This window comes from Oryza brachyantha, chromosome 5 (assembly GCF_000231095.2).
Source record: "Oryza brachyantha chromosome 5, ObraRS2, whole genome shotgun sequence".
In the NCBI taxonomy this organism is placed as follows: Eukaryota; Viridiplantae; Streptophyta; class Magnoliopsida; order Poales; family Poaceae; genus Oryza; species Oryza brachyantha.
Window position 1 is genome coordinate 1089330 of NC_023167.2, and position 18660 is coordinate 1107989.

The window sequence follows — 18660 nt, forward strand, 5'->3', positions numbered from 1 at the left end:
TGCGATGCGTGCTTTATTTGCTTCATGTGTTTGGTTTTTCCGACGTGCAGTGCGTAAATCCATTCGTTTCGTTTCGATGGGATTTCGCAGAAGAATATGGTGTCGTTTGGACTTTTTCTAAGTAAAAGGCCCAATGATATATTTGAAAAAAAACAATAATTTATTAATAAAACTCGACAAAGACAAATTCAGAAAAATAAACTAGAATTAAATAAAAACCTTTAAATTAACTTTAAATTTAAGATTGAAAAATAAATTTTTAGTTTATAAATATAAGCAGCAACAATATGAAAATATTAACTTGTTTTACACAAATTATTCAGTCGATTCATGTGTTGCAGTTAGACAGACATGCGGCGGTTGAATTGTTTCCGTCGTTTGGTTTGGATTGGAACAGAGCCAACTCCATTTATCGATTGTTGCCACCGTATGTTAAAAGCTGATCCAATTCCACGAAATCCCTGCAGCTCAATCACCAAGTCATAATGCTTATAAACCAAAATTTAAATTTTAAATTTTAAATTTTTACTACATCCGTTTCACAGTTAATATGAGATGTTTGATCAAAAATTAGTACAAATATAAAAATAATAAAAAATTTATACTACATGCGTTTCATAATGTAAGATGTTTGATCTAAAAATTTAGTATAAATATAAAAATAATAAATCACGCTTAAAATACTTTTAATAATAAAATAAATCACAAGCAAAAGCAAAATAAATAATATTTTATAATTTTTTAATAAAAAAATATCAAACATTACAAGTAAAAAAGTTAAACATCTATAAAACAACGTTATGAAACTGAGGAATCAGTTGATTTTAGGATTTTTTTACGAAAGTTTATGTTTTAGTCTTAATTTTTAGATCGCTAAAAATATGTATACAACCGAAACCTCAAACCGAAACCTCAATACCTCAATGACTCCTCAATGACTCCTATCTGGACTTCTTCGTTAAACTCTGTAAGGTTCAGCAGAGTAGGGGATAGATGACATGGGTGCGTTTCAGCCTTTCAGGCCTCGTTGCTTGTGGTCAAACAAACACTCTGAAATCCGAATAATCTGGGAGAGGTGACTACCGGGCTACACATAAGCAATCGGTATAACCTCCGTCCCATAATAATTTAATAATCAATAATTTTATAATTTTATTTTTCGATTTTTTAACTTTTTAAGTTACGTATAAAATACTATTAGAATAAAAATGTTAATCGCAAAAAAATCCATGTTTTATCGTGAATAAAAATGTTAAGCGGAAAAAAATCAAATAAGATGAAGGTTAAAAAAAGTAAAAAATAAATTTATTTTGATATAAAAAACTAGAAAATAAACTTATTTTGGAAGATAGTAGCTTATTTGATCACTTCAACCGAAATGCTGGTTGAAATGCTGCTGTCACAACTCACAACGATGCTGAAACTTCAAAAACGTCAAGCCCAAATGTCACTATGCGGTACGATGAACCAACTAGACAAAAACCACTATCATAAACTGCTCAGAGAGTTAAATTTATATCCGGTTCGGTTTTAAATCAAACTCAGTTACAGTCGAGGGATGCAAAATATAATTTTGCTCCTTTTTATGACGGCCCACGAACACGATAATCGATCTTCAATTACTTCGTCGAGCCCGTTATTACGGCTCCAAAAGTCTACTGTATATCCACAGGCCACAGCTGAAGATGACAAGACTGATCAATGTAAGAACACTACGAACTGGAGCGTCCATGCTGAATTCAGATCACACACGGAATGAATCATCCATACCAATCGGTCAGAATTCAGAGCACAAGCAGGAAAATGAAGGAAAACAAACAGAGACCGATCGATCGATTGTTATCATATCTAGTTGCAGAACTGAAGTCAGTAGCAATCAGCTAACTAGAACTTGAACAAAACCGTGCTGGATCGATTGATTCATTGGTAGACAGACTCAGGCAGGTAGCTGCTAATCATGCAACGAGCACATAGACGGCGTAGATGATGCCAGGCAGGTATCCCAGGATGGTGAGCAGCAGGGCGATCCAGAACTCCATCTGCACCCATGAATGCATGGAAAAAAAAATCAGCTCATCAAATTCAAGAACCAACGATGAACAATGCTAGCAGATCGAGATCGTGTGTCGAGCTGTGAGGTTGACGATGAGTACGCCGATGCCGTAGCGGAGGAAGACGCCGAGCGGCGGCAGCAGGATCGCCAGCAAGATCTCCAAGAACGTCTCTGAACCCATCGATCGACCTGAATCCAACTCCTTCAGATATCGATTCTTCAGGTTGAGAGGTTCAGAGTGAGTGTTCAGGTAGATAGCTTGGCTTGTGTGAAGCTGAATGCTGATGCTTTGGTCTGAACTTGAGGCTGGAGTGCAAGCACTCATCACTCATCAGCAGCTGCTGCTACCTGACGTCACTCACACACGTGTCAGCATTATGTCAAGGGCGTCGGGACACGTGGCAGTGCAGAGATCCCCTAGCATGCCACGTCGCCTTTGATTCAGGGACACCTGCCCTCCTTGTTTGCATGCTTGCACTGCAACCAGCGGCCCTCGGCCCTCTGCTGCTTTCCTGATCCATTTTTCTCTCCATATTGATGAAAAACTATGTCTCCTCTCATACTTATAACTTTATAGAATTTAAAAAATGTTAGGTCTTCTATCAATTTAAGACCATTGTAAAATACTTCTTTCAATAAAGAAATATCTTAAAATAGAATACAAGTTTATTTTAAATAAATTCTGCAATTTACCCTCAGAAATAAGTTGCATTTTTGTTCTACCTTTTACCACCAAAGTTTCACTTTACGTCGCCTTGCAACCGATCTTAGATTTTTTTCACTTTGATCTATGTAGTAATTTGGGTTAACCCAAATTATTTCTTTGACAAATCAATAACATAGAACCTATTTGGCTATAGCATGTCGGTGAACCACTCGGTGTATCCGTATACCATATTTTTGTTAGAGTAGATCTTAGACATTGCTTAAAAGAAGAGTTGGTGTGATCTAAATTGCAAAAGTATAAATTTAACCAGTTCAAAGTAGCAAAGATGGTTAGCTGTTGATTCTATATTTTTGCAACAAAACGGTAGATGAACTGCCACGAGCCTTTGCCGATATATGATTAATTGTTGATTCTGTATTTTTGCCCACACACATCTGTGAACAATTATGTGCCATTGGTGTACTGTAAATCGGTCAAGAACTGAACTTTAATATTAGAAGATGGCATAAACTGCAATTAGCCCTAAATTCTAACATCACTAGCTCTGTTTAATTTGTGTATTCCTATGATCAACTAGGGCTAGTAAAAAGGCACAAAATGCGAATATCTCTTCGTCAAAAAGGCCGGAGGTGGTAAGCTCGAAAAGGTTACGTACGCGTCAATAGCAAGCAGAGAAGGAATATTTTTGTAGCCTGATTTGCACTACTGTCAATTTTTTGTGTTATCCTTTCAGGTTATAATCGAATATCCACTGAATTTGATTTGATTTATTAGTAGATTTTCATGGATTCGCATATATTTGCAAAAGAGATAGCAATCGATCGAGTTGTCATTCTCTTATCTGAAACCCTGCATACCTAATACCTGTAAAGAATCGAGATACTCTCTGACCCAGGCATTTTGGAAGAGAAGGATTGGATTAACTGTGTGACGAAGAATTAAAGTAACATCATTGTCATCTAATTAATTGCACACCGTCCCTTTCGTGAATGTTAAGAAATAGATTTGTGATATTCCATGCCATGCATATATATGTACTCCTCATTCCTATATGGATTATGGGACAAAGGTTATGCAGCGGGTATATTTTTAATAAAATATAATTTGCTTCGGGAAATAGATTAACGTGATCTTTTAAAATAGCTTTATATATATATATTTAAAATCAACATATTTTTTTCCTATTCACGACGCATCCATAAGAAACGAGAAGAGTTTTCTAACGATCAATGAGTCTGTAATGCTGCCTTAGACGACAGATTGGGACCAAAGTTGGCCTTAACCTCTCAATTGCTTTACCTGGTAAGCGGTAACAATCAGAATTCAAATTGCCAAAACTAAAATGTATGGATAAATTTTGATTTAGAGGGTTAAAATTTAGCCATTATTTTAGAGATGCTCTAGGAAAAGTGGTAGCCACAAGCAAAGACGCAGATTCCAGCCTTGTACATTCAGATTAATTCAGGTAATCTCCTGACAAGTACTACAAACTAATTATATCACTCCAATACGTACTTCTACTTAATGAGTAAGCAAAGACTGAAAGGCAGGCAACATGTCCCACCGACCACGCATGATATGATCGGCTGTGCGAATCTTACTTGATCTTGCAATGCGTAAGCTGCATGATCCATGGCTGAACCTTCTTGTATATATGCGAGTGATGGTCTCATCTCTGTTTGATTTTAAACTGTTTGATTCTTTTCTTTGGCCGGTGCAGCCAGTACTGGTTACTGCCACTCCACTGTTGATTCTCTCTTGGCCACCATGCCCTAAGTACTTATGTCAACTCTGCCTTTAATTAATTTACTCCTATACTTTGGATTGTCTTAATAATATAGCAATATTTTAATATAAAATTAAATACCCTTTTAAAATAAAAAGTATATTTAATGATTGATTCAATAAAACTAATTATTGCTTATTAGTTTAACTTAAGATAATCTATAATAACTTATGAAACAAGGAGATGGAACAAATTATCACAACAAAATAGGAGGAATTAAGCACCTCACCGTTCCTTAGCCTTATTTAATAGGGGATGCTATTGTACCATATCCTGTTTTTAACTGAAACAGGATGATTTATATGAGGTAACAATTAAGATATCTATCAGATATAATATCACATAATTACTAACTGATATCCGTGTGATGTCGACTCATACTAGAGTGATACCAACTGATACATGTGGTACCAACTAATACTCGGTTGGTATCAGTTAATATTAATGTGGTACCAATTGATATACTATTCGTAATACTTATAAAGAAATTAAAAAATAGAAACTAAAATGAACTGAGATTACTGTACATCACTACTCAGTACGTTCTGATGGAAATTGTGTTCCAAATAGTAAGGAGGACACTTCCTATAATTTTTCTCCTATTTAATTCCTATATCATTTCTTAAATCTTCCTTTCTTTCTTTATATATATATATATATATATAAAGTAAGTGACGTAAAATAAACTAGTTCCAAAAATAAAAATATGATGATAAGATGAGGCATTGTATATATAGGATGATGAAATGGATGAGTACAGTTGATACCACGTGGCAGGTGGGCACTGTTGCTCTAGCTTATCCGGTTGGTGATACAGCAGCCAGCTGCTCGTGACGCTAAACCAACCGGCAGGATAGTGCCACGTGGCGCAGTGCTGGTCTCGACACGTGCCCTGCCAAGGCTGATGTAGGGGCGTCGCCGTGGCGCCCTCGAGATGACACGTCACGAGCGTCCATTGGTCGCCAACTTTGCCGGCCGGTGCCGGTTGGTGCTTGCCTTCTGATCTGTCCATGGTGAGTGTGACAATTAATTTGACAAAGCAGTCAAATCAGTTTACTCGTAATCTCGTCATGTGTAGTCATTGTTAACTTCGAGCAAGTTGTACCTTTTTTTTTTCTTTTCATAGTGGCATAGCCATATTGAAGTTGTATTATCATCCTAATATATCTAATCTAGTATTGGATTTTATATAAGTGAATTACTTTGGACTACTTTTTACTCCGTGCGATTTTTTAGTTTACACCCTTAACTTTTGGATCTATATTTAATCCTTTGGCTTATTAAAATATATATAATTATTGATTGTTTTGTTATGATTTAATTTATTACTAAAGTAACTTTAGATATAATTTATAATTTTGCATATTTTGAAAAAAATAAATAAAACAAAGGATCAAAGATAAATCTAAAAGTTAATGACGTTAGTTTAAATAATTGGAGAAAGTATTACATATGTTTTACTTTGAACTAACCTTCACCGGTGTTTTCACTCTGAATTGGTAGTTTACATCTGTTTTATAAACATTTGGAACCTTAATGACATTTGAAATTGATGTTAGTAAAATGGATCAAGTATTTTGAAATATAGATCTAGGAGCAAATTCAGGATCTTATTAAGATCTTTCTATCCATTCATTGAGCTGTCTAGTGTGGCAAAAAAAAAGGAAATAAAAGAAAGGAAACAAAAACATTCATCTTTCTATACGACTTTTGATCCCATACCATCTTTATCTCTTTTATATGGATCACTACCCTTTTACTTTGACAAGTTTGTCACACATACACCACTTTGAGCTCAATTTTAATGTACAATACATCTTTATATATATTTCAAAGTATCTTACCATGTTCATTGGTATCCCACAAAGATCAGCATGAAAAGCCCTGGCCATTTGTATATATCCCTTGCCCCTAATGTCCTAAAACCAACTTTGTCTCCATCCTCAAATTTTTGTAGTTTTCTTCCTTGATCCAAAAGGCCTTGTCATTCTCATATGTGTGACTCACATGTTCTTATACTTTGAATGATCAAAAAGATATTTTCCCCTTATGAAAGGAAGGGATATTTTAACTTGACAACAATAGGCCCACACTTTGTAAATGTAATGTGAAGTGTTGTCATGTAAATGCGCTGTAATGACCCATCTTGTGCTGCCCATGATGTCCATACACTGCACCTCATGGCCCATAACTAATTGACTAGCTAATATATTACAAGTCCACTTGATGTATTACTAAGAAACTCCTCTGTAGTATTAAGTAGTAAAGTAGTATTAGCAAAGTGTAAGAGTGTAACCATAGAATTATCTAAATGTTGGTTCAGAATCAATAGATGTTGACCTGACATCAAGTCGAAATTTCCTCTTTATTGCTGCGTGGTTACTCAAGTGCACATGCGTGTGCCTGCATTCCTCATCAATTTCAGGTGGATTAGCGGTTGAATAATCCAAGTTGCACCATTTTTTTTATTTATGTAGAGTGTAACTTGGCTATAGTGCCATGTCATGTACACAAGTTAAGAAATCATTAGAAATTTGGAATGGGATCCACCTGCGTGTTCATGTAAATTAGATCTCTTTTGGAACATGAGAATTTTCTGATTTCTTGCATACTTCATGATTTTTTGGAAATCTTATTATAAAATCACCACGGTCCCAATTAAAATAATCAACATGGATTATTTGTTTGAACTTGCGAGCAAATAAACATTTCCTTTCTACGTTAGATTTTTTTATACCAATTATGTAGTATTTCATCTAATCGTTGTCTTGTTTATTAAAATTTTATAACAATGGATGTGAAATATCGAGACTTTTTGCCACTTATTTTCAGGCAAACATCATATCCGTAGGCACCGTCCATGCAACTGGTGAATCATGGAAACGTGTAACCATCGGTAGCTGAAAAACCATGTGGCTCTGATTCGTTTCGCTCAATCTCACAACTCACAACTCACATAGGAGAGGAATGGAATCGAGAATCACTCTCTCTACTCACACGAGTAATAACAGTAAAACAAAACAAAACAATCTATATGTCTCCTGTATTAGTATGTATTTACGATTACTCGTATAGTTTATTAATAATAATATACAAGTTCTTACCAATAAAAACACAACAAGAAAAATCACCATTTAAAATTTAAATTTTAACGATAGAGTTTAAAATTTAAAATCACCATTTTAAATTTAAATTTTAACGATAGAGGATGCAGAGTAGACGTTGAGAGGTCATCTTTCCGCTTGGTAAAAGAAAAGGTTTAGCACAATATTTGTTAAACGGAAAATAATTTAGAAATAAAATTTTTCTATACACGTTCTTTGCTCTTTGCGATCTCAAATCCAATGTTAAAAAATTAAATACAATAAAAAAAAATAAAAATCAACACCAAGTTTAAAATATAAAAATTAAAAATTTGGCTTCCAAATAAAAGCGAAAAAGATGGGTGTAGGCCGTGCAAGTCAAAAGCAACCGAGTAAATATACCCGCGATGCGAACACAGTACGTATACACCGTATTGTACAGACTGCGGACGTCGACGTATACATACACTCATCACACTGTCTCTGCTGCTGCTCCGCTCGCTAAAAAAGCCAACCCCCAACCGCCTCTCTCTCCCTCCCAATCCGAGCAGAGCAAGAAGCAGCAGAGAGAGGAGAAGCAGATTGGTGGTTGAATCAAGAAGAGGAGGAGGAGGAGGAAGATGTTGCGAGGGGGGACGAGCTTGCTGGGGATCGTGAACTTCGTGACGTTCTTGATATCGATCCCGATACTCGGGGGAGGAATCTGGCTGGCGTCGAGGGCGAACTCCACCGACTGCATCCGCTTCCTGCAGTGGCCGATCATCGGCATCGGGCTGGCCGTCATGGTGGTGTCGCTCATGGGCTTCGCCGGCGCCTGCTACCGCCAGACCTGGCTGCTCCGCCTCTACCTCTTCGCCATGTTCTTCATCGTCGTCGCGCTCCTCTTCTTCATCGTCTTCGCCTTCGCCGTCACCGACCGCGGCGACGGCCAGGTCGTCATGAACCGCCGCTTCCTTGAGTACCAGCTCTCCGACTACAACGGCTGGCTCAAGGACCGCGTCGCCGACCCCGCCTACTGGTCCACCATCAGCGCCTGCCTCCGCGACGGCCACGCCTGCGCCGCCATGAGGCGCCCCGCCCGCAACCCCAACACCGGCATGCTCATGACCGAGCCGCCCGACATGTTCTACGCCCGCGACCTCTCCCCCATTCAGGTCCCTCTCTCTCTCCCTCTCTCTCTCTCTCTCTCTCTCTCTCTCTCTCTCTCTCTCTCTCTCTCTCTCTCTCTCTCTCTCTCTCTCTCTCTCTCTGCAGCGGATCGATTCATCAGTTCTTCGATTCGGATTCGGGGGTTCAAACTTGGCGTCTTTGCGACGCTCAGAGATTACTCCTTTTCAGTGTTCGTTTTTGTTTGGTCCAACTGAAATTAAAACAGATGCGTTTTAGAGGGCCTGGAGCTGAAAAGTTGGATTCTTGGAGAGTTTTGGATCACAAACAACCCCATGGATTAGACTGACATTAGCAGTATTCCCAGTGCCAACCAATTCAGTGTAGACAAAACTGGGATTTTTTTTGGCACAGAGAAAGGGGAATTAGTTAGTTTTGGTTTCATCTTGTAGCTCTCTTGCTCATCATATTTTTAGGGGAAACACAATCTTGATTGGATTAGTGATTCAATTGTAAGGAAGGGTGCAAAAGCTGTAGTGTTTTCTGATTGCTTCTTGTAAAGTTTGCCTAGGATATTCCAGTAATCACTGCATGGTACCCATGTGGATCTCAAGATGTGCTTTGCTTACCACCTCCATCAGCACCCAGCCCCCCTTTTGCTTAGCAAGTCATGGCCCTTTAAAATATTTGTTCCGGCATCAGCTTGCACCTTCGAGAAATTGTTAATCCTGCAACCTTTTGCTTGCCCATGATTTGGGCAAAGCAGCTAGAAAATCACAACCTTTAGCAGCGCCCGTCCTTCGATTCCACCAGATACCTTTCTTTGAAAGCAATCTTTTTTTCCTACTTTAATTGTTCATCGAACTGCTTCACATCACAAAATGGAATTTTGTCTGAATTATATGTGGTGCGCCCTAAGCGCATACTCTTTTGGGTGATTTAGACTTAAAATCATGAACGATTAGTATCTAAATTAGTTTTTTTGGAGGGAATTATTTGCTCAGGAAGCGTGGACAACTCCCTCAAAGCAAGTTAGTACCTTTTTTATGAGCAAGTTGGTACCTCCAACTTCAAGCTGCACACCAAAAGAAACTTAAGTGACAAGAATTGACTGCATGGTCGATTTTAGTCATTGTCCATGTCGTTTATTTTTTCCCTTTAGGTGACCATGTTGGTGCAAAGAGCAACTAATACTCGGACGTTTCAGAATTGTCACTATTGCAGTGGTAATAAGTAGAATCTGCAGTGTGCAGGCAAGCTGCGGACAAGGTCATTTTCCTATCTTTTCCCTCTTCTTTTTTGGATACCAAAAGACAAGGTGGACCACAGCATTATCATGATTGAGGGATCACTGCCTCTCTCGCCTCTGACCCAACACAACAAAATGTGATCAGGACAGCTAAAAAGCCGGTTGCTAGGTGCCACATTTGAGAGTTGGAATTGGACCATGGAAGCCTTGCCTTGTTTGTCCTTTATATTCTCGTTGCTGTCTTCTGTAACTGCCAGTCTGTTTGTTCTTTTCTTTGGCTACATTTTCACAGATCACATGAAAAACATACCATTTCTCTTGTAGTTTATCCCCAGAGAGTGTAGTGGTATGCTATGGATTGCTTAATATTCTAATACAAATCAGCTGTTGCCCATGTATGCATAGGTTTATTTTGATCAAGCCAAGAAATTTATATAGATCAATGTGCATGGGTACATACTTTGTAGGACATAACCTAGCCATGAGAACATTCAAGTTTGGTTCATGGTCTCCCTTAATTAAGAGTTGGATTGTTTAGTTTTCCCTTTGCATGTAGACATATGCATGTTTGATCTGTAATTGAATTGGGATCAACAATTTTGTGTTCAATATAGGAGATTTTCTTATCTATTCTGTTATATCTGTGGTTGTCGCTGTCAGCAAGACTTGCAGTCTAGGTGATGGTAAATGAATAGCTGGTAACCAAATTGTACAGATTGTCCCTACAGATGTGTGTGTTCTATAGGGGAACATTAACATGTTTAGCTTATGTTGTTAAGCTAGTGCTGCTGTACTTCTATTCATATCAATTTATATTGGGTGTACATATACTTGTACATAAATTATAGTTTTTCCATTATCTAAAAAAATGTTATGTAAAACTCTTTTTTTTTTAGTGAAGTGGACATTGGCATCATATTTTTGTTTTAAAAAGACCATGTCTGCTTAATCTAACTTGTCTCCATGAACAATTTGCAAGAACTTAAATTCTAATGCTGAATATTTCAGGTTAACGATGTTGATTTGGGCTTTGACAAAAAAAAATGTTCCATGCTAATTTTTCTTTGAAATCACTATTCAAGTCAATGAACTATGATATTTAGCTTGTAAAACTGCATTCTATAAAAAATGCATTTGCTGCCTTGTCCTTTCTGTACCTATAGGATTGAAGTTCAGAATACATGCATAATTTCTGAGAATACTAACACCATTTCGTACCTTGCAATTGCAGTCTGGATGCTGCAAGCCACCAACATCGTGTGCATTCTCCTATCAAAACGAGACGTACTGGACCCCAAACCCTGGAGTTCCAACCGTCGTGAACGACGCGGACTGCAGCAAGTGGAGCAATGACCAGCAGACGCTGTGCTTCCAGTGCGACTCCTGCAAGGCAGGCGTCCTAGCCGGCATCAAGAAGAGCTGGCGCAAGGTCGCCATCCTCAACATCGTCGTGCTGATCATCCTCGTCGTCGTCTACGTCGCTGGGTGTGCAGCCTTCCGCAACGCCAGGAGGATCGAGAACGATGAGCCGTTCGGCATGGCAAGGATGACCAAGACTCAGCCGAGCAGGTTCCAGTTCTGAAGAAGAACTGAACTGGAAGCCGCCTTTTGCCCATTGCCTGTACAAAAAAAAGACCATAATTGGTGGTGCTAAAGGCTTTTGCTGAATCTCTTGTATGATTATTATTATTATTATTTACTGAAATGCATGTGGAATCAGCTGCACTTAATTGGGTGGTGAAAAGGAGAGTAGTTCTTGTGTTCAGAAACTCTGAATGTTTAGTGTGGTCTGGTTTTGTGCTTGCTATAGTGTTTAGGGTAGGTCTTAATTCTGTATTGGGTACAAGGTGAGTTCTGCAAGAAACAAGAGTAGCCCCCCCCCCCCCCCCCCCCCCCTCATTTAGGAATGCATTGTTCTGTATTATTATTGGAGATTTTGATTTGGCATAATTCCTAGATGAGAACATGTTATCTTGTACAAGATGAATGTATTGTTCTGTAGTTCCTTCTCTTTCTTCTTTTTTTTTATTCCCATTATTATAGAAAAATGATGGAAGACCAATGTTCTGATGATTGATGGTTAATATGACCTTGGTTCGTCCAAAAAAATCACAATGTTTCTCTTATATTATTTCGTTTTCTTATGGAACAAAATTATGTTTTCTGAGGCCTCAACCTGAAGTCCTGTAATAAAAAACATCCCTTCTATTTGGGCCGCGTATATATTATGGGCCTCACTGTTTTGGTCAAGATGCAGATGGGCTTAGTGGGCTACATGGGTTGTGTTGCCCTGTGCAATATTATTTTTTTATGGGCCAATTTTGGACGTGGCGTTTTGCAAGTATAGCCAGGTTGGTTTGCAAGTATATGTACTGAAACCATACTCTTTTCATTTTTTTTTGAAAATTGCAAATACCCCCCAAATATCACTCTAAGTTTGAGATTGCCCTATATAAGTTGATTTATTACAAATACCCTCTTCTAATTTATTTTGGTTTGAAATTGCCCCCTATTATGGTCACTCGCATATTTTTTAGCTAGCAATGTTCATCAAGGTTTGAGAGGATCTCTAACACTAACCCAACTTAATTCAAAGAAGTCGACGTAGGACAGGTTGGACCAGTGGATTTAACTGGTTGTCCGTTTTATGATTCTTGCCAAGTGAGCTACATATGACCATCATGGTTCTTATGAGCTTGAACAAGTGAGCTAGACAACTCCTACTCTAAAGTTGGTAGGTCAACGAAGATTATCTATATCTTGGTGTCATAGCTAAATACCAGGTTCACATATCGAGCGTGCTCATCGACAATGTCACCTATGAGGGTGTGGCAATATGGATGAAGCTCAGTCATCCAAACATCACCGTGAGAGTAGTTCCACACACGTGACAACCACATTCAGCCCCTGCAGCAGTAAGAGCAATAGTTGATTGTCAAGATCAACTAATGTAGCATGCTTCGTAACCATATTGACATAGGTCATATAAAACGCATGGAAAAGGTCACGAGAATAAATGAGCAGGTTTGATAGGTAGCAACCTCAAACTAAAATGAATTAGGAGATGGTATTTACAACAAATCAACTCATAGAGGACAATCTCAAACTAAGAGTGATATTTGGATGGGTTTTTGCAATTTTTGTTTTGTTTTTTCTACAAAATTCCTACAAACAAAATGACTCATAATACCAGTCCAGTTGGAAATCACCATTGGTCCAGATAAGCTCACTAAAGATTCTAGAATGCCATATGATAGGGAAGAACTTTGAATCACCACTCTCCAAGTCCAAAAGCTGAGATGAAAGGATAAGGCATGTGCATCAATTAATCAAAACATGCATGCCAGTGAGAATGCAGTGACACAATGTAGATTAACCACATGTCCAAAACCTCTAGGAACTAACTATTGCCATGTAGAAAAATTAAGCTGTTTTCTCCAAAGCCCAATCAAAGCACATGATTCCAGTTAAGATGAGAAGATTGGATCAAAGAAAGGAGACAAGGACTGCCCCCATGTGGTGTCAAGAAAAGCAGAGTGCATTTTGACATTCAGGCGTTCCAGGTAGGTTAGTTTATGGCATGAGAATGAGATGGTGCTGTTTCTTTCTCCAGTTCAAACACATTTGTTTGATCTTATGCTGAAAACCCTAACCCCTCATGATCAGCAATCATTTTGTTGTTTAGCAGGGTGTGTTCCATCTGGGTCAAAGGATTGAAGAAGGCTCCCTATGAACGGACACTGACTCCAGTTGACGTTTTGGTTGCTGATGTACACTGATATTCAGCAAAAGGTCAGAGGTAGTGTTCATGTCCCCTCATGCATCAGCAAATCTCCCCCAATTTTTGGTGACAAAAACTCTTAACACTTTTGAACTGGAGAAAACTGGTGATGCCAAGAAATGTTCATGAGAACTGTGATGCATGAAAAAAAAATTGTCGGCAGCTGCCCTGCAACAGAATTGCAGAGTGCAGATCATGCTTCGACAGTGCTAGCTTCCACTAATACATGACATGTTAATTCAGAGATCAAATTAACTCATAAGAACTGTTAGAACAGTAGGTCCAAATAGAAAAAATGCCATGAAACACATGTTAATTAGCGAGTGACACAAGAAAACGATGCCACTGACAAAACCCTAAATTGTTATTATGTATTAATTCCATCCGACAATACACCGTACAATATTGTACTCGATTTTGGGTCAAGTCCAACAGTAGCTGTTGCCCAACAATTCAAGGATTCTTCTGCATGCCAAATTAAACTAAACAATTGGGGGGGTGGTAAAGCTGGCTGTATTTCATTTCAGCTCGACCAACGCTAGACACATTTACAAATCGGCCTAATTAAGCTAGGAGTTCATCATGCATATGTCTGTATTCCACATTTGATGAGCTATTTAAACTAGGTTGGATCATGTGGCATGTACAGGCTCCAGTTTGGCATTGGGTTTGGAACCATTTGCACCTTGGTCTAGATAAGGTAGTTATTTAGGTTGCCACTCTTGTTGCCTTCTTCACCTTCTTCTCATTTCTTTTGGAAAGAAATTACCTTGGGGAGAAAAAAAACCCTAATGCAAGATGATTAGACAGACAACTAGGAAACCAAGGAGATGGGCATTTTTCATGCAGATATATGTAATTAACCTAGAGGGTTAGAGTAGACTAGTTAGATACCTGTACTTTAACCTGCAACTTGTGTTGCTGAGGAATTTTCTCATCTACTAGGTAAACCTAAGTTAGGTCAATGTACAATGCACAAATATCTCCTCTCTACTAGAGCTACTTCATGCATGCTGTCATGAATGCGTGTTTGATACTGGTTTAACTTGTTTCTTCCTAATTATTTTGTATTTAGATGATGCAAACTAGTGCATGTTGCACATATTTATCTCCTGGGACTTGCCTAAGAAATACTAGAAGCTAGATAAAAAGGGGAAAAAAATACTGATGCCACCCCAAGTAGGAGAATGCATGCATGCATGTACTGAAACTTAAATAATTTGATCAATATTTGGCCGGCATGCGTCGTATAAAATATATATACATTTCAAATTTCAAACACACCGTACGATCGAGGGCAAGTAGTCAATCAACTGGGATTATAGATTTGACGTCGTTTTGAAATACAGGTACTCCAGTTGTTGCCTGCATACGGCATGAATATGTCTCTCGTATAATTTTTTGATTAATCAATTCAATCGTTTACTGCATTGTGCCTGGCCTGCCAATCATCGGTGAGATGCATCGATCGACTTCTCTGCATGAGACCATATGAACAGAGGAATTAATAGTAGCTTATGGTAGGGTCGTTATAGTTGAGCATTGTTTAGACTGTCAAGTGTGCAACGTGCATATCATTTAGTCCTTTCTTCTCATTTAAGTGCTATACAATTTGATTGTATTTATTTTATACGCTAGATAGGGTATACTCCATCCTTTCAAAAATATAAGTAATTCTAGCATTTTAGTTTTATCCTAAAATATAAATATTTTTGATACTATTCATAATACTACTTGAAACCATCATACTTTTATTCTCAACCAATAAATATACAAATACTTATATTTGATACAGAGGTAGTATCATATAGGAACTAGATCGAGAAACTCAATGTATGATTGGCAATTTGGGATTCAAGTTCATTTGTAATTGGACGTAGTAGCTTTGAATTGAGCTATTTTTTGGCGGCGTGCCACCAATTAAATTATGTGCCTTCTGGCTAGTAATTTTGGTCTGATTAGTTGGGATTTAGTTACACATCCGGGCAGCATGAGAATACGAGATTGAACATACCATGTCCTTAAGAATCGATAATCACAATAATTTCTATTACCACTACTAGTCAGAAACATGTGCATTTGTATATACTTCCTACATACTTAAACCTATTTTTTTCAATTAGTTAAAAGACAGTTTTTTAGTACTTCGAAAATTAAATATAGAATCCACTTTAATGTCTTCTTTGTTACTTCCTATTTATTTATTCAATAACTACAACATTTAGATTTAATAAATACAAAGTTATACTTGTCAAAGAGTTATAGTTATAGTTTTCCTTCGCTAAATATTTCTTATATTTGGAATTATTGAATAAAAAAACTGTACTCTCATTGGATTTAAAATGTAGCAATTTTCTTAATTCTTGAAATTTAGAATTATTTATTAGTGATTCATAGTTGACATCGGCTTGTAATTAGTAAATATAAAGTTGTACGTAGTGTATATTCTTACTTTTATTTTGTTTCCATATAAAATCATTACTAATTTTGGAACTAAATATACTAGTCTTGGAGTCCCAATAAATTTGAAAATTACCAGTAATAAGTATAATTCGTAATTTTTTAATAACCGGCAATTATGCTGACTTCTTACTTTAGTCGAAGAAATTACTGTTCGGTCACCTGGATGATCATGTTTATTAGAACTTATCCGATGAAATCAGAATTCGCTCAGGGCAGTGACGGATATAGCCAATAAAATTAGAGTGGGTATGAACAAGTTAGATAGAGTTTCAACTTACGTTTCTATTGATATTTGCCATAAAATTTTAGGAGAGTCTTTGTGGGGCTCCATTAAATTTAACAGGGATAGCGGGGGCTCGAGCCCCGCCGTCCCCACGTTAAATCCTTCCCTGGTTCAGGGTACCTAATTAGTATAGGTATAAACATCAAATTATATACATCTAAGTAGATTTGTTATAGTTTCACCTCTTTTGGGGGGGCCTTTGAAAACTTTTCAGACCTAATCCATTTCTCTCGATCTTCTCTCTTGGAAAGTTACGTTTATGCAATGCAATTACGCCTAACAACACAGGATGGAATTAAAGACATCCTTTTCGCAACGACGTACGTACTGGAGCAAAGAACAACACGCTTACATATTCAACTAGATAGCCATGACTTGTAACATCAAAATTGGTCAATACTTTTAACTTCTTGTTGCAGCTTCAAGATCATGGAACTTTTATTCCACAAAGACCCCTTTTTTTCATGACCAAAGTACAACTTAGTAGTCCATGCACTATTTATATACTAATCTATAGCAATTTGTTTTTATTGTACGATAGAAACCATTTATTTGTAACCGGTCATCTAAAATGGTTAAGCTGTATTTTTTTCCTCGAACGCGCAAAAGAGTTGTGCTTCAGTATGGTTAGGCTGTAGAACCATCTACGTTAACATAACATTACCTGTAAGTTATGGAGGGAACTGTGAAAGATAATGATAGGAGCCAATTAACCCTTTAATGTTGAAACACCAACTTAACAAACTATATAATTTAATTAATCATGTGACATGCATTCTAGTTAACCCTTTGGTTAACTTTGCATTATATTTGGTAACATTACATCAAGTAAACTTTACATGGATATATAGAGTATACTACTATTGTATCTCACATATATAAATATATTAATCCCAACCACCTTGTAGCATGCACTAGAGTAGTATAGGGGTAATTGGATCAGCTTAATTAATTAACTAATTATTTGGTCGTGGGATTAATTAACAATTAACGCCAGCTCGCCGCGAGCTCATGTCCAGAGCGGCTCGTCGACCCAGCCGATGGGGCTCGCCTGCATGCCGCCGGCGCCGTCGACGACGTAGAGCGCGTCGACGGGGGCGGCGGGGGCGCCGCCGGCGAGCTGCGAGCCGACGGCGGCGAGGTAGGCGGCGGCGGCGGTGGTGGGCTGCGGCGGCGCGGCGCCGGCGGCCATCTCCATGCAGAGGAGCGCGACGAGGTGCGCGTGCTGGGCGCGGGCGCCGGCGAGCTCGGCGTGCGCGCGGGCGAGCTGCGCCTTGAGGTCGTTGACCTGCTTCTGCAGCTGGCAGATGGCCCCCGCGCAGCCGTACACCGGGTCCCTGATCCGCGCGTTCGCCTCGTACACCATGCTGCTCACCGCGTCCGCCCGCTGCTCCTCCGGCAACTCCTGCACACACAACCACCACGACGTCTCCGTCAATGGCGAGACCACCACGCACGTCCATGAGTGAGTCTAATTAGCTTGCTGCTTGCCTGCAGGAGCTTGATGATGTTGCTGGCGCCGAAGACGCGGTGCGCGGTGGTGAACTTGTGGGGCTCGGTGGGCGGGAAATAGGGCGCCAGCACGCAGCGGTCGACGCAGCGGCGCCGGAGGATCTTGCACGCCGCGCACGGGCTGAGCACCACCGTCGTCGTCGTCGCCGTCGCCGGCGGCGACGCCGGCGAGGGAGGCGCCGTGGCGACGGTGCAGGCCGTGTCGCTCGACGAGCCCATCTCTCTCTCTATCTAAGCTGCTGATTAGTTAGTTGCTGCTGGCTATGTGGAGCTAATTAAGTGGTTTAATTGGTGGCCATTGATCTGGTATTTATAGAGAGAGATGAGATGATGAGAGTGGCAGCTGTGAGCTGCTATCTAGCTAGAGATCATCACCAAGTGAAGCTGACTGTTTAAACCTAATTAATGTTGGTAGGAATGGATGTTTGGACCTGTCATTAACTTGCTATAGGGCCATTAGTTGACTCTCTGACTGACACTTATCATATATATGTCTCACAATTAACTGAAGTCTGCCTGAAAATTAACTGAAGTTATCTCTGTAGATATATTTGATCTTTGATTAATTGGAGAAAAGATTTTGTACACGCTGATGGAAGAGGATCGATCGACCCAATTTAATTGCAACGGTTGATACTCGCTATCTATCAGGCAGATCCATGTTGGTAGGGTTTAC

General features: G+C 38.8%; 2 protein-coding genes across 2 annotated transcripts; one reads left to right on the top strand and one right to left on the bottom strand.

Moving 5' to 3' along the window:
- Positions 1-8072: 8072 nt before the first annotated feature.
- LOC102700708 (tetraspanin-3) lies at positions 8073-11923 on the top strand. Its single transcript, XM_006653928.3, has 2 exons — positions 8073-8743; positions 11177-11923. The coding sequence occupies exons 1-2, from the start codon at positions 8210-8212 to the stop codon at positions 11525-11527; spliced, it is 885 nt and encodes a 294-aa protein (XP_006653991.1). The 5' UTR covers positions 8073-8209; the 3' UTR covers positions 11528-11923.
- A 5276-nt stretch (positions 11924-17199) lies between these two features.
- Positions 17200-18223, bottom strand: LOC102722580 (LOB domain-containing protein 1). Its single transcript, XM_006654880.2, has 2 exons — positions 17964-18223; positions 17200-17877 (listed from the first exon to the last, which is right to left on the bottom strand). The coding sequence occupies exons 1-2, from the start codon at positions 18201-18203 to the stop codon at positions 17482-17484; spliced, it is 636 nt and encodes a 211-aa protein (XP_006654943.2). The 5' UTR covers positions 18204-18223; the 3' UTR covers positions 17200-17481.
- Positions 18224-18660: the final 437 nt, after the last annotated feature.